The 15,851-nt window shown below is 47.0% G+C and overlaps 1 protein-coding gene across 1 annotated transcript in view; it reads right to left on the bottom strand.

The window, feature by feature from the left end:
- Positions 1-1,034: 1,034 nt before the first annotated feature.
- The window catches only part of sema3aa (sema domain, immunoglobulin domain (Ig), short basic domain, secreted, (semaphorin) 3Aa), a 32,087-nt gene continuing 17,270 nt past the window's right edge, over positions 1,035-15,851 (bottom strand). The window contains exons 4-17 of the mRNA XM_053415048.1: positions 13,889-14,008; positions 12,952-13,042; positions 12,730-12,849; positions 10,755-10,897; positions 10,549-10,663; positions 10,388-10,457; positions 7,888-8,032; positions 7,557-7,776; positions 7,288-7,379; positions 7,154-7,195; positions 6,746-6,903; positions 5,024-5,091; positions 4,771-4,919; positions 1,035-4,494 (exon numbers count right to left, since the gene is read on the bottom strand). Of these exons, the coding sequence (XP_053271023.1) occupies positions 3,769-4,494; positions 4,771-4,919; positions 5,024-5,091; positions 6,746-6,903; positions 7,154-7,195; positions 7,288-7,379; positions 7,557-7,776; positions 7,888-8,032; positions 10,388-10,457; positions 10,549-10,663; positions 10,755-10,897; positions 12,730-12,849; positions 12,952-13,042; positions 13,889-14,008 (2,259 nt within the window). The 3' untranslated portion in view covers positions 1,035-3,768. The remainder of the gene's footprint in view (positions 4,495-4,770; positions 4,920-5,023; positions 5,092-6,745; positions 6,904-7,153; positions 7,196-7,287; positions 7,380-7,556; positions 7,777-7,887; positions 8,033-10,387; positions 10,458-10,548; positions 10,664-10,754; positions 10,898-12,729; positions 12,850-12,951; positions 13,043-13,888; positions 14,009-15,851) is intronic.

Below are 15,851 nucleotides of genomic sequence, written 5' to 3'. Positions count from 1 at the left end.
GAATTCTCTTTATATCCTGTCTGTTGCTGAGTGAAATATAAAAATGTCTGAAATATGAAATGTTGATGCAAACAGGATTTGTGTCCGTGAGCAGACGCGAGGAGAAGAGCAGTGGAGACAGTGATGACACCCTCCTCCACCATAATGACCAGGAGGGCTCCTTTCTTCATCGTGCATCAGACAGACACACACTCGTACAGACACACACTCGTACAGACACACACTCGTACACACACCGAGCGTGCAAGGAACACAGGACATTCAAGGACAGTCGCCATGGCAACAGGACCAACCAGGAAGTGAGGACATGTCGCTTTAAGAGATTATTTTGTCGGAGTTGTGTGGAGGCAAGAGATTCCTGTGAAAAAAGAAAAAAGAACACAGTGCACGTTCTGATGCTGAAGCCTCGAGGCCTCGGATTGGCTCTGACAGGAAGCAAGGCCGCACAGGTAGCAAGACAACAGCACCCTCTAGTGGCTCAGTAGGAGAATCCTCATATTCTATAATGTAGACTTTAATTCTAGCTTTCACCTCTGAAAATTTGTTTGTTTTTCAGCAGGAATACTCAGAAACTACACTGTGGATTTCCATGAAACTTGCTGGGATGATGTGATTTTGGCCAAGAAGGAACTCATTAAAATGTACAAACGTGTGGATCCAAGAATTTCCTCTGTCTATAATATTGTGAGATCATTGACAGAGTGCCTGTTGGACATTTTCAGCTTTTTTTTTCAGGAAACAATTGATGGATTTTGATGAAAAATCATGTATTCAAATAAAAATCTGGATCTATCAGATTTAAATGCTGCTGTATGATCGGGCTACAAAAACTAAAACTACCAGAGATGTTTAGCTGAGATCATGTTTCTCCAGTAGGAATATGTTTCTTGAGGAATTTGAGGAGATTTTGTGGAGCTTGAGTTTACTTCTACATTTTAACTCGACTATAAGACATGTCACAATCAAACAAATTAAAAGAAAAATATGAATAACACTCTGTCCCTATATAATACACTTAATTTCCCCCGATCCACACTTTTATTCATATGTGCACCAAACTTCCTTCACAATTATATATATTATTTTCATCAAGATCCATTAAATTATAAGGAACATGTTGAAAAACAGCCTATATCACACAAAACGATTCCTGGATGTGCCCTCGGATCTGCATTTACACCAATATTGAATATATTCTTTCCTGACTCAAGCTTCATCCTTTCACAATTTTTTTTTTTAGGTGATGTTGCTTTTAATCAGAAGAATAAACAGACAGGGGTGAAAACATAACTTCCTTGGCCGAGGTAAAATAACCCAACAAAGGCTGAATTCTGTTTATCTGCTGCACTTTCAGGTTCCTGGTGTTGTTGATGCTTCCTGACTTAACAAACTTAATGTTGGTGTTTTAACTAACATGTTTTCTTCTCCTGTTCAAAGTAATATCTCCTGTGAAGAAGAAAATAAAAACCTTTTGCAAATGACATTAAATATTCATTAAGAGCAGCCGAGAGCAGCAGAGAGCTACGAGCCCATCCCAGCAGTTTGTTCTGTTTATTCTCAGGTGGGTGAGGTTGGTCTGAGTTCTTTTTGGAAATAACCATCTGTGGGATGTCTGCCTCCAGCCCAGGACAATAGACGTGAATGGATTCCTGCAGCTCGATAAAAAACGGAACCATCTTGAGTTTCTGCAGCGGTTGGACTCGTCCCAGCAGGAGAAGCACAGATGGTCCAGAACCAGGAGCATGTGAGACCGGCTCAGGGCAGAAAGTTTGCCAGTGAAATAAAAACAGCAAAACTTGTGTTTTTTTTGTAACGGAGATGTTTATTTAGACAACTGAACGCATGCGAGAAAGAGCCGTGTTACAGCAGCGGAAACTCTCAGCTCTCTCGCTTGTTACTAACTCTGAGGGAGAGACCCTAATAGGGGACACACCGACCTTTGGGAGTGTCGGTACAGAACGCTATCCGCTCGAAATTTATTGCATTGACACTTTATACTCTTGTCATGTATTGAGGGGATAAGGAAGACAAGGGCGGGGGGGGGGGGGGGGGGTTACCATCATTGAATTTGGAGATTAAGGAGGTTGGATTTCGGACGAGTGTCTCGGACCACTATTCATCACTGTTTTGGCAAAAGTACAATTCACACTTTGCTTTGAAGGGAACTTTACCTCTCACACAAAACACAGAAAGAGAGACGATTAAAAAAGATGCACTTACTGTAGGTAGCATTCACATGCAGTAATAAGTTGTGTCTTCTCCTCAGACTAGAGTTTACACTTTTCTCCACTATTTCTTACAGAGATTCACAGCTAAGGTTTTTCTCAGATTTCAGGGGAAGTATCTTACACATCATGGCGACTCAATGCATGGACGACATGTCGGGTGGATGCGGGGTAAAGGAAAACGTGATATAAAAAAATCATTGGTTACGGCAAAAAGAGACTAAATTGTGCTTATATTCGACGGGATTCGGTTAATGACGCAAACCCCCTTTGTACTTGAGTCACTTTCAAACCCTCGGTGATGTGGTTTCCCTCAGTTGGTCCGTCTAAGTTCACGTAGATGCCGTCACCGTTGTTTCTCTCCGATGTACTGATGAGCCAGAAATACCATAATATCAAAAATAAATGCAACCCTTTCACAAAACAATGAGCAATAAATAAAGTGGTGTTCTCGTACTGTATATGTACTGTATATACACAGAGAGTTACATTTGTTGTATATATGTACACAGAAAAACAAGTGGCAGTCTATCTCTGACTGGCTTTTTACGTATTAAGTTACACAGGATCCTCAGAGGCGGAAAGGGGGGGGGGGGGGGGGGGTAATGCACAATGAGGCTGTGTTGCTCGTATTTTTTGCAGAAAAAAAAATAGAACCACTGGTTTGGCTAGGAAAGAAAATACAAAAGTAAAATTTTTCAGGTGGGGAGTAAAAAAAGAAACTCCATAAAATAACTAGCTTATTAAAACAATGATTGACGACAACATGCACGATGCCTCGGGTGGTGCGGGTTGCGACAAAGCACTTTCTCCGCATGACTTTGCAGTTTTTGCATGTTTATAATGATTCTACTTGTGTGGGCCACCCGTGCAAAGCTGTGCACACCTCGCTGTGAACTACACGCCTCCCTTTTCCTCCCGCGGGGGGCGCTGTTGTTCGTACGGACGAGACAGAAAGGATCCTATTGTCCTCAAGCAGTCCTTTCAAAATAAGAGTCTGTTTACGCTATCTTTCAGTTCACATGCTCAGGTCAAAGAGTGAAGCAGGTCGGAGAACATCACAATCCGCTTCCGTAAATGTCCGTGTGTCTTTTTAACGTCTACGCCACTGTCCTCTCGAGCGTATCAAGTCCATCTGCTTCACCGACGAGCACCTCAGTCGACGTGTCTCTGTCCCCGTCTTATCTTAGTAGCTTATGTACAGGAGGTGAAACTGTCCACCAGACAGTCTCCCAGGCAACCAGCCACATGCTCACACATTTACAGTATTTTCCAGTCTCTCCATCCTCCGTTCATCCTCCTCCCTCCAAGGTTATGGGCGCTTGAGTCTTTGAATGAGAGCGGTATTTCTTGTGTGCTTCTACTTAAAACGGTGTGTCTGATGCGTGTGGTTTTTGTTCTTGTCATGGAGAGGTCACTGAATCATACACTGGACAAACACTCTCGAGAACGTGTTTGTGTGTTGACAGTATGTGTGGATGCATGGGTTTTGTGCTTGTGTGTGTAGATCTGGTTGCGTGTGTGTGCGTCTCTGCGCCTCGTCTCAAACACTACGCGGAGGTCTCTGAAGCTCGTGGGTCCTCCTGTTGCGTCCCTTCTTGTTTTCCTGCATCCGTCTCCACTTGGCAGCGTGCTGGCTGTTCGCCCGCTGTCCCCCCGCCGCTTGTGAGCCCGCCAGGCCGCCCTGCCCCCCCTTCTGGCTGTTTTGCGTCTTCGGGTTGCTCCTCGTTGCCTGGCCGCTCACCGTACCCGGATTTGTTGGACCTTTCTGGGTGTTCTGGCCCCGCGCTGGCCCTTCCACCGTCGGAGCTCCGGCCTGAAGCCAAGGCCTGCTCTGCGAGGGATTGGCCTGCTGCCTCTGAGCATTGGGAGCTGTAGCTTTAGGCCGCAACGCAGCGCCGTCGGGTTTGGCCGGATTGTTACCGTTGGGCGCCTTCACCTTCTTCTGTTTGCGCTCTTTCTTCCAAACTCGATCGCAGAACTCCTCCACGCTGTTGAGGTCCGGGTGGTCCAGCAGGGAGAGGAAATCTCGGTACCACACCCTGTGCTTGGGGGACTGACCCACGCCGCCGCCTCCTCCCGTGCCAGGTATTCCTGGGAGAATGTCGCCTAGTTTCTGGGAGGGGATGACCTGGAGGTTGAGACGGAGAAGGGGCTGAATGAAGCCGTGCTCGATGGCCTGGCAGTGGTAGACTCCTGTGTCGGACTGTGCGAGGCTGCGGATCAGCAGACCCTGGTCGGTACGAAGAACTCTGTCGTCCAGCTTGATCTGAAACACACAGAATGAGAAGCATGAAAAACTGCTGCGACGTCATTTATTCTAATGGGAACACTGTGTTGAAGAATATGGGTCATCCAGTAAAAAAAGTTCAACCTGGCTGCAGTTGTATTTAATCTCCCCTGTTTCCTAAAACAACTCACCCTGAACGCACGGTCACACAAATATAGGCAAATGTTCTATATCATTAATACTGAATACTACTATCTAAACTACTTCTAGGTCACAAAGGTTGAAGGTCAAAAGTATCATAGACACACTTCCTACCTCGAGCTTTCGGTCGTCGTTGAGCTTCTGCAGTTGCCAGTAGATGAGCGCCCTCTGGGACTTGGGGCTGCACTCCAGGAACATGCTGCTGTTCTCCACACCGAACACACTCCTGTCCTCCACTCTGCCTCCGGTGCCGTCAGCGTCGTCTGCTCAAAACCGAAACACACACAGAGAGGGGGGAGATTAAGTGTGTGTTTGCGTGTGTGTGTGAAAGAGGAGGGGAGGGTGGGTGTGGGAAGTCATGACGTACCGTGATGCTGGAGGTCTGAGCACTGGGAGAGAGGGTCACCGTTCCTGATGTCCTGTCGCCTGGTTCGCCTGGGGACACAGTAATGACAAATAAAGCCACCGGTAACTCAACACATCCTCAACTGAATAGAGCAGAAAATGCATTTGTCACATGTTCTGCTTGCTGTGATGTTTAGCTGCAACCACTAGGGGGCAATGTTGCCCAGCGCAACTCCACATGCGGCCTCCTTTTCATTGAAAGGGACAGAAAACGTGTATTTACTCAACCTTTACTCTACTGTACAATCACATGGGTGAAAAAATATGAAAATCCAAACCCTGGCAGAATATTAGAAACATAAACCTGCAGGGGCAGTAAAACAGCCGAGCCTCATTGCTTTCTGATGAGTCCTGATTATGAAACACAAGCGGTTTTGGTTCGCCCTTGAAATTCCTCGCAAAAGTAGAAGGCGCAACTCTTTGTCCTCCTGACGTGAGGGTCCACTGTTTCAACTGGGATTTACTCACATCAACCAAACTGCCAATGTATCCTCCCTGTTTCTAGTTGCTATGGTTTAAAGATTCTGATGGAAGCTGTGGAGAGGAGGGGTAAGCCAAAGGTGAGGTAACGGCTTTTAAGGAGGAAATAAAGACGGGAACCATTGTAGGTGAAAAAGAAACAGATGAAGTGAAATGGCCCGTATGTGTGTGTGAATCCTGCATGAATAATATGGCTTCCTCCTTCCTCCCCTCCTTCCTTCCTTACTTCCCTATGCCGTACATATTTGGAAACTCATCTCTGTCTCTTTCTCACACACAAGGTCCCTCCTCTGTACATTTCCTGACCCAACATTCCTGTCTTTTTGGCCGTCTGAGCACGTGCGTGGCCGGGCGTCTGGTTCCCATCCTGGGCGAAGGAGAAGGAGAGGGAGCCGGTGCCTGGCCCTTAACCATGGGGTGTGCCACCTCGCCTGTACCGCTGCCAAGGTGGCGTTTACCCACTGGCCTCTTTCTGCTGGTGTGAGAAGTTGCGGATGCAAGAGACGTAGGAGTGCGTGTGTGTGAGTGTGTGTGTGCGTGTGTGAGGGCTGTCGTGGTCGGCCTAATCCCGCTGGATACAGAAGAGGGTAATTTGAGGGTGTGTATGTTCATACCTCCTGGCTGCAGGGTGAAGCGGTCAGACAGCTCCTGTTGGCTATAATTTAGAGAGATTGTGTGTGTGTGTGTGTGTGTGTGTGTGTCTGTGTCTTCAGGGTCTGTGTGTTCCTCTTTGCTGTAAGTTGATGGGTTCACAACTCACAGCAACTGTTCCTGACAGGAGTTATAACCCAGGCTGCTGAATTCTACCTCTTGGAAAGCATCCTTAGCGTGAGTGTGTTTAATGACCCTATTTTGTGCCTGTGTAATATTCCGATTCCAGATTACTTCCACGTGTAGATGCTTTGCCGCGGATCCGGGTAGATTTCTTGGATTGGGGTGCACTTGCTAATCGGCGAGTGGAGGTCTGAGGTTGCAGCACCAGGTTGTGTGTTGAAATTGCCCTTGAGCAAAAGTCTTTAGAGCCAATTGCAACAGCCCCGCTGCAGGTGTACTGATAGCTCCCAGGTGTGACTGCGTGAGAAGGCGCTAACGCAAAAGGCCGGATGTTGTTGAGAAGAGTCGTACGAGCTCAGTGAACCCTGCGTTAATTCACAAATAATGGCTGACGAGAAGCGATTAACGTGCGAGCGTGTGTGCCTCCTACCTCTTGGCGGTGGGGAAGTATCTTGAGCATTCGGTGCCGTCCCAGGCGCAGTACGGGTCCCGGGCCAAGCAGCACTCGGCGCAAGCTTTCCCATACACCTCGCAACGGTGGAGAGACATCTGCGATACACCCAGGGACGAGCCAAGGTACAGCTGTTGCTGTGGGAGCCAAAGAAAAAAAGCAAGGACTTAAAACTTGAGTGCTCCTGTGTGGCTACGCTGGAAACGCTCTCATGAAAAGAAAGCGTTTGCGGGTTGGTTTCTCCGTAGGCACATTAGATATCTTTGTTTTTTCTGGATAGCAGTGTTTGCTTTAACGCCCATAAGTTCTTACTTTTTGTTTCTCTTGGGCGTATTTCCTTGTCAACAACTTTTGTGTAAAGTATAACGTGTTAAAACATGTTTTTACCTGCTTGGTGGACAGCTCCATGGCAGTAATGGTAGTGGGCTCCTGTACAAAACAAACACCGCCTGTTAAACACCACATTTGTGCCTATTTTTATACATTGTACATTGTTTTTCACACTATGTTCAAAGTCGTACCCTGAAGACCGTCATCTCCTCCAGCACCACCTCCTCCAGGTCGTGCCAGCTCTCTCTGGGGATCGTCACCACCTTCAGCACTGTTCCCATATCTGAAGGACAAACAGTGTGGGTTTATTAATGCCTATTCTGACAACATCTGTGTGTAGCTGCTTGCTAATGATGCAATTCAATATGAACGTCACAATCTGTAGCTGCTGCTAATAATCAACTTTAAATACCATGTAACTGTGACTGCTTTCAGTAATTTAAAAGTCAAAGATGTGTACCTGTGCCGATAAACATGACGTCGTACTGTCCGTCCTCTGCCTCCACTCTGTCTACAACCAGCTGGGAGAACTGGTAGTCCACATCTGTCCTCACCATGATGGGACGCCCCCCTATCGGGTGCACCGGGTTGAACATGGCTGGGTGGCCCCGGGCGAAGGTGATGACGTCATCGGGAAGGTCTTTGGTGGAGTCGAAACCTCCGAAAGTTTTACTGGGACACTGAGAAAGACGGCAAGAAGAATGTGAAGCTCTGTGTTTGGTTTCCGAGGATGGAAATGTACTCTGATTGTGAATCTACTGGGTTTTTGGATGGCTCATGTGGAAACTCACAGTTCCAGGACGGGGGTAGGGCACCCTCCCTTGGAAGGGCACCCACTGGTAGGTGGGCCCATCTCTGTGGGCATAGGGGCCCAGGAACACCCTCCTTATATCCGCCATGTTGTACATACACACCGCGGAGCCTTTAAAGATGTTACTGCAAAGGAAAACAGAGAGAAAAGGAGAAGAGAATAAGTTGAAGAGAGGGAGGGAACGGGAGGGCGGTGGTACGAAGACAGATGACAACGGGACCAAAGGGGATTGATATGTGATTGGTGACAAGACAGGGATTAAGAGCTTGTGAAATCCCGAAGAAAGACAACAAAATGACCCTTCATCACACAAAGACGGAGAGGGAGCAAGGTTGTCATTACCTAAGTACGGGAATGACAGATTGGAAATCCTCTGTGATTGTTTCCAGCATCTTGAGAGCAGACAGGAATGTGGGCACTCCACCAAAAAAATTGGGAGACCTTGTTCGGAGCATATTTGAAATCTCCCTCCAATGTTTTTTTGCGAGCGTATTTTTTTTTTGCCCGTTAGCCAGATGGGTGGATTTCGATCTCGCTAGCCAGACACAAGTCGGACGTAGACAAGGTCAATCAATCATGCAAAAGAGGGGAAATTATGTGGGTTTCATTTAAATTTCTGCTCCGTCCCGGGTCGTCCAGAAGACAGCGATTTGAGCCGTGACTCATATAAATTCCATGTGAACAATCCAAGATTTATATTTCACAAGAATTATTGAAATATTCATGCAGAGATGAAGTTAGGATCGTGATCTCTCTCTCTTTGCGCTGAGCATTGTAGGCACATTAACCTCTGACCACGTATGAGGAGATCTGTTCCATGATTTTACAGATTAGCTAGATAATAGATCTTCAAAAATAATCTCATCATCATTCTCAGGGACACTTTTTAGAAGACGGATTTCAATTTTGTTGGCAAATCTGTTGCGTTTGCGGGAAACAAATGCTTGGCTAAGATTTGGGGACATCCTTTGTCTCACTGACTGCAATGGGAAGTCGTCTCAGACTAATTAAGGATGTGGCTGACACACACACACTCACATACAGACACACACACACAAACAAACACACTACTCACCAAAGCACGGAAGATGAATGGATTAGCATTTGAAAACGTTAATTACAGAGAAATTCAATTAACTCCGGGGGCAAAAACAGACACTCATATGTCCGTGCTTAAGAAGAAGGGCGAACATGTGTATGTGCAGATACACACAGCTTCAGAGAGAGAGGCACACAAAGTCGATCCATCCCACAAACACACACACACACACACGAGTAGGGAGGGGACACAATCCAACATTGATCTGTCAGTGGCAGCTTCTTTGTGCCTCATTAAGCAGTGATATTAAAAGCTGGTCCCTCTGAATCTCTGCTCTATTCATCTCTGAAAACCGGCCACTTAGAAAACCAATTAAACTCCTCTAATTCCTCAATGCCCTGTAATTGAATTTTAAAGCGAGTGTGTGTGTGTGTGTGTGAGTCGGGGCGAGCTCTCATGTGTAGGTGTATGCCCGCCCAACCTTTTCGGTCAGAACACATTCCAGACGGGCCCGCTGATGCAAGGCGACTGTCAGTACACGTTTGCCCGCCGCCACCAGTCTATTCATCCAGCCACCGGTTTTCATTATGAGCGGTGATTGATGGCGCTTGTCCTCCGCTCAAAGCGCTTCGGAGAGACACCACTGGACACAATATCGCCTCCTCCTTCCCATATGCAAATTCATCATCATCATGATAAGTGCCGCCATCTGTGCCATTTCAACTCACTTATCTGGCCGGGCCCGCGCCGTCGCCCCCTCCGCACGCTTCAATAGCGCCACACCCGGCACCTCTGAAAACCCCATTCAGAGCTGGGGCGGCGGCCAGGGGAGAGACGCGCCTTCCCGCTGAGGGACTATCGTGTTTCTCTCGCTCCCCCCCCCCACCCATAATCTGATTTCCCTACGAGCCCCTGCCAAGGTTTTCGATGGATGGAGAAAGAAAAAAGGAGACAGGTAGCGAGGGATTGGGAAATCGGCTAAAAGCAATCTCAAGGGTTTGGGGGGAAAGCAACCGTAAGACACCTGTAAGTGGATTATGGGAAGGGGGAGTGGGGGGGGTGGGGGGGTACTGTCTGGGAATTCGGCAGGGGCACACTTGGCCGCTCGCATTTTCATGCGTCATTTAAAGCGGTTAGGAAATGGCAGATAAAGGGATTGGATGAAAGATGTGAAAGGAAGAATCTTTGAAAGGAAATATGAAGCGTGTGTGTGCTTGTGTCTTTGTGTGTGTGTGTGTGTGTGTGTCCTTTTCAAACACAGAGGAAATAACTCGCCCAGGACTGTTTGCACATTGAATACATATCAGCTCCTTCCAGTCTCCTAGCAACAAATCAACAAAACAAATATGACACTAGCAGCATCAGTGTCTAACGGAGGATTCGATCCCTCGCACATGATAACGAAGGTTGTTGTGAAAGGATCTGGACTGGGGGGTTGTACCTGGACGTGGTGAATACGGCGTAGATGACTGGATTCTTCGGGTCCTTAGAACTCATGAGAAACACGTCCTCTGGAAACAGAAAACAAAGAGTGGGTGAAGCGGGAAGCTTTTTGAAAAAGGAATCCTTTTCTCCGCCCACGAATAAAGAAGACAAGCTTACGCAGTTCGTCGAAGTGCGTATCGATGCCGTTTACCCCGGGGACTGAGCACATGAGCCGGGCCTTGAGGAAAGTGGTCCACTTGTTCACCAGACTCCTGTGTCCTCCCATATCGTTCTGTAACAACATGTTTCTGTAAGCACTCGCGCAAACGTTTCTGTAACAGGCAGCGATCTTGGATAGGATCTTGCTGTGTGTGTGTTGTTACCTTACACAGTTGTCCTATCCTGGCGATGGTGGCCTTCCCGGTGTGCTCCCCGTCCATGGCGTTCTCCTTGAAGAACAGGAAGATCTTGTCGTCTTCTGGGTTGTCGCTCTCCGGGATCAAGTGAACGTTGACGAATCTGGGGTCTAGAGGCAAAAGGGAATATGAATAAACCAGAATAGCTTTGTCCGCAGTGCACAACGGAGCCAAATCGTACATTGCTTCATGCACAAATGTAATTTTACGATCCCAACCTCTGTCCCGATGACCCCTATTTTACACCTCAGAAACCAATCCCCCCATGATTCCCTCCTGTCACGGCTCAGTAATAACAGCCATTTACTTTACACCCCGGTGTTATAATATCTGACTTTACCCCAAGTGAGCGCTCCAAGTCCAAATCCCACATAACCCCCGTCTCCAGACCACATCCTCGCAAACACACATGGCCCTGATTGTCCCGGGTAACACATGAATAAATTGATCTGAACTTTAAGCACGAAGAGGAAATCAAAGGCTAAACGGGGCCGGCCGGGGGCCTTAAGGGCTGAGATACGACTTCGACTCCGAGGGGCACGAGGGCCGAGGGAAAGCGGGCCGCAGTCACTGAGGCGGCGTCACGCGTAAATCGAGCCTGTGTCTAAAAGCTCCGGGGTTAGCCGGAGAGAAACAAGCAGTGCCATGTTACGCCTCCGTGGCCGTTCAGGATATAGAGTAGCTGTGAAAAAGGAGATTGCGGCCAAAGTGGGAAGCAGATTTATAAGCGCTGTGCGGGTGCGAGACCTCTGGCATGAATCATGGGCGCCCCACACATGCTTCATACCTTTATTGTGAGAATGTACCCCTTTAAAATCCACACATTAACAAGCCCAACATGCTCACGTACAAAAACATGCCGTGGTAACACAATTCATTGCGTTTGATTCCCAACACAAGGCCACTTCATTGAGAGATTTAATCCAACCTCCGTGTGAGTGAGGGGGCATGAGAAGGTGAAGAGACGCGTTAATACAATACATGAATCAGAGCGAGCAAAGCCAAACCTGCCATCTAGCCCTAAATCCCTTTTCAGAATCAGCTGCCATTAAGCATTCATTCCCCAGTTTCTTTCTTCTCCATGCGAGCACCATGTAACCTTGTTGATAAAGGCTCGACTGAATATCCCCATCCCGCTAATCCGCACAATTACAATCCCGCTTTTGTGGAGACGGGAGTTGGGTTTTGCCCGAATGGATGCGACCCCCCCCCACCCCCCAAGCGAGTTAGTTTGAACAAGGTGAAAGATCGATCGGGATTAAAGCGGCGGCGATGACTTCCTATTCAAATGGCTCTTTATTAATATGTCACAGTAGTCTGCACCACAGAGGCCAGTGTTTGTGTGGTGGTGGGGGGGGGGGGGGGGGAGGGACGGGACTGAGAGGAATTCGACTCCACTACAGGAAAACAGCTGAGAGCGGATTAGTTCTGTGGGAAAGAACTGGGGGGGGGGGGAATAAGGGGGATGGCACAGCTTGAGGGGAAAAGGTTCAAACTGGCCTTTTGTGGCTCTCTGAGTCCGCCGCGGTGCCGACTGATGGCCGGACGAGCCGAGCGGTCAATAACTCTCACCGCCGCGCTAATCGCACTGGCACAGACGATCCCAGTGACTTTGTGAATGGGCTCTGATATCTGATGTCTGCGCATGAATGGAAGTGACTGGAGGCTTTAGGCCTGTGGGAGAATTTGATGCTTTAAAATCCGTTGGAAATGAACAGAGGTTTTTTTTTTCTTTCTAAGAAACTGGCCAATGACAGGAACTTATTTCCACTGTATTTAATATTTTGTGGTGTATGTAGGATATCCGGTTCCAGTTAACAGCTGTGTCATTAAACAACACCACAGGAAACCCTGTAAGTCTAGGAGAACACAAACAGCTGTATCGATGAAAAACAGGAAAATTGATTCCTTCCGTTATAAAAAATCCATTTCGTAATTTTACCATTCAGCCATCTTGAATCGTGCTGCTCCGTCCTGATTGGATGATGATCTCCCAGCGTACGGAAAATGGCAAAGTCCCTTCCCATGAAATCAGCGGACGTGCCAGAGTACAGCTCCCCGTCTGCCAGCGAGAAAAAGTTAAAGTTATAGGAAACAAATGATCGGCCCCGAAGGCTAATGCGTGTCTCCTGGAACTAATCGAGGAGGGAGGGATCCAACTCACCGATCAGGAGCGAGGCGGAGAGCATTCTGGGGTCGTAGGGGCTTTTCCCGCGGCCGTTCTCAAAATGAGGCGCCAGTCGAAAGATGTTGTCCTGTGGTGGAACGGGTCAGAGTTCAAGACAAGGCCAGAGAAAGCTAAACTAGGCCTAAAGGTACATATATAGCCTGCGTTTCAAATTACAACATATTCTGCTTCGACCTCACGGCTCTCGGAATGAGCTGCGCCACGATTTCAGCTACAAACTCTGTTGAGTTCATTTATTTGATTACAGAGGACAGCTGAGTCTGCAGTGGTCTAACTAACACAAAGGGGGAATAGAGGGGAATTGAGAAGAAAGGGCACAAATCACCTCAAGAGTATTTAAATCACTTTAAACAACAGTTACGAGAGGTCCGAATCATTTGCTTTTCAGTAATTCAATTACTAGGATTACACGTGTTAAACCACAAGAGAACACATGCGGGGACAATCTGCATGGTGCAAACACTCCATCCCCTCCCCATTGTCCGGCAAACAGAACCCACCCTGCTACACTGATTCACTTGGAGACCTCTATCAGGATGACTGATTAAACTTTAATGCGGGGGGGAGAGGTTGTTTTAATTTCCGACGGCTGGAGTCGAACCGTGTAGTGATAACTTTTTTCCACATCTTCACACAAAGGAAAACATCGATGGGGAGATAATCAATGAAGGGAACGGACACTGCTGCGCTCGACAGAAAAGATTGCGTGTGTGTGTGTGTGTGTGATCACACTCAATTGTTTAAGGGGAAACAGTATTGGACTTTCCCTCCCATTACTTTGCAATAGCACTGGTGTCACGTTTCATGACTTCCTAATGAGTTGAAATCTAATTTACCTTTTTGCATATATATAACAACTTAAAACCGCACAACTTTGGGTGTGAGCTGACATCGATGCACAACAATGTGTTACCTCTGCCCTCTTGCCCATTTCCAGATAAGCACAGATGGGGTGGAAGGCTCCTGTGCCGCAGATGTACATGTGGGTCTGGTTGTACGGTTGGAGGACCCGAATGTAGTTAGAGCACTCTTTCTGCAAAAAATACAAAAACAATATACGTATAAATCAACATATAATAAAGATATACAAACCCAACTTGTGGATACATTTATGCGGTAAAAGATGGTAAAGAGATTTACTTATGTGCGCAATACCTGCCTCGCAAAGCACATGGAACTTTTGGGAATTCTACAAAAGGGACCTGTGTGAGCGGTAGCCCCCGCGCTGCCAATTCACTCCTTCATATCATAAAGTTTAAATAGGGTTTTACCCCTTATGAAAATAAAGCGGACACCTATCATAAAAATAAAAAAAGATGTGATTCGACTGAAACCGGAGACAAATAGAAAGCAGAGAAACAACGGTGAATAGAGAAAAGCTTTGTTGGAATTCAAAGCAGGGACTTTCCACTTGGTTTTTGGAAAAGGAAAAAAATAAAAAAGAACAACTGTATGAAACCGAGTCTCATTTGAGGAAATCCCAACTGTAAGTCGAATCAGCAAATCCCCCCTCACATCTTTAATGATCCATGTGTTTCAATTTACCGTGGGTATTTGGGTTGGCTCTGCGGCACATGCTGACAATCCCAGTGGTGTGAGACTGTTTATTAGAGCGCTAATCAAGGAGATTGGTTGGTGTAGGAGGCTTATTAGCCGCCTTGAGGACTTGATTTGGGCACATGTGTTTAAGAGATTAGGTCGCGGTTTGCCCAATTATAAATACATATTGAATATCTACCCGACAAACAAGTACTTGTGCTTGAGTGCTGACTGCCAAATACTTCTTTCCTCCCCTTCAACAACTGTATCTCCTCCGGCCTCTGAGCAGTACAGACGTTTTAGAAGATTTGATGATGTCCCTCATGAGACATAATTGGATACGAGGCTCCAGGGTTGCAGTCGCACATTTTCCAGTGCAATACAAAATTGATCTTTTCCGAAAAAGCTGAATTTCCTGCTATTATTCAAAGAGGTAGAAACAATTGTGTTTTTGAGACTGCTGTCTTTATCTCCGCAGTAACATGTTCAAAATCGACATTTTGGGAAATGCACTTTAGAGAGTGAGACGTGAAAATGGAAACCACTGAACAGCTGTGTCCCAGTTCAGGGTCTGCGTCCTGTGGAGGCTGCATTTGAAGACCGATCTCTTTTCCACGGCTTCTTCAAATGTGGGCGACGAAAGAACAATCCATCAGGTGGATATTTAGAAAGTCGCTCTTTTAGAGCTAGGCTAGGTTAGCATTTTTTCTATTTTTCCAGCCTTTGGGCTAAGCTAAGTGACTACTGGTGTTAGCTTCATATTTACTGCACAGACAGAAAACTGCTCACAATATTCTCATCATATTGTGTATTGTGTAAAAGTGAATAAGCCTAATCTCATCAAAATGTCGACACAGGGACGTTGGACATACATGTAATACGCAGTGTTTTAGCGTGTTAGCAGTTTCTGCCTGGGCTGAAAACTTGCATGGTGTCTTGTTGCTAACCTCAGCCCCCTCCATGTGTCTAGAAGACTGCGTCAACCTAACGACTCTACCCTCTGTTTTCCCTACTGTTTAACAGCGGGACCCCCCCCCCCACCACACATCATTCTCACGCCCTTATAATATGCATTTCACACAAGCTCCTATAACCCCCCCCCCCCCCCCCCCCCCCCCCGAACCCAGCCACCCCTCACCTTCGGATGTCAGGTCTGTTTAGGATTTTACACGGCTCTCAATAAGTTGGACTCATTAGCTATGTGGGAGGTGTGCTGCACCTAAACACTGACAGACGTTACTTATTCAAGTCACTCAAACGCGGCGGCTCGATCTTGGCCTCAGGTGAGAAATGGCTTCCCCCCCGATCACAAACCATGTCATTATGTAAAAAAAGAA

The sequence above is a fragment of the Pleuronectes platessa genome, chromosome 22 (assembly GCF_947347685.1).
Source record: "Pleuronectes platessa chromosome 22, fPlePla1.1, whole genome shotgun sequence".
Taxonomy (NCBI): Eukaryota; Metazoa; Chordata; class Actinopteri; order Pleuronectiformes; family Pleuronectidae; genus Pleuronectes; species Pleuronectes platessa.
Note: the sequence above shows the minus strand (reverse complement) of the source record. Positions and strands in the feature narration are given on the sequence as shown.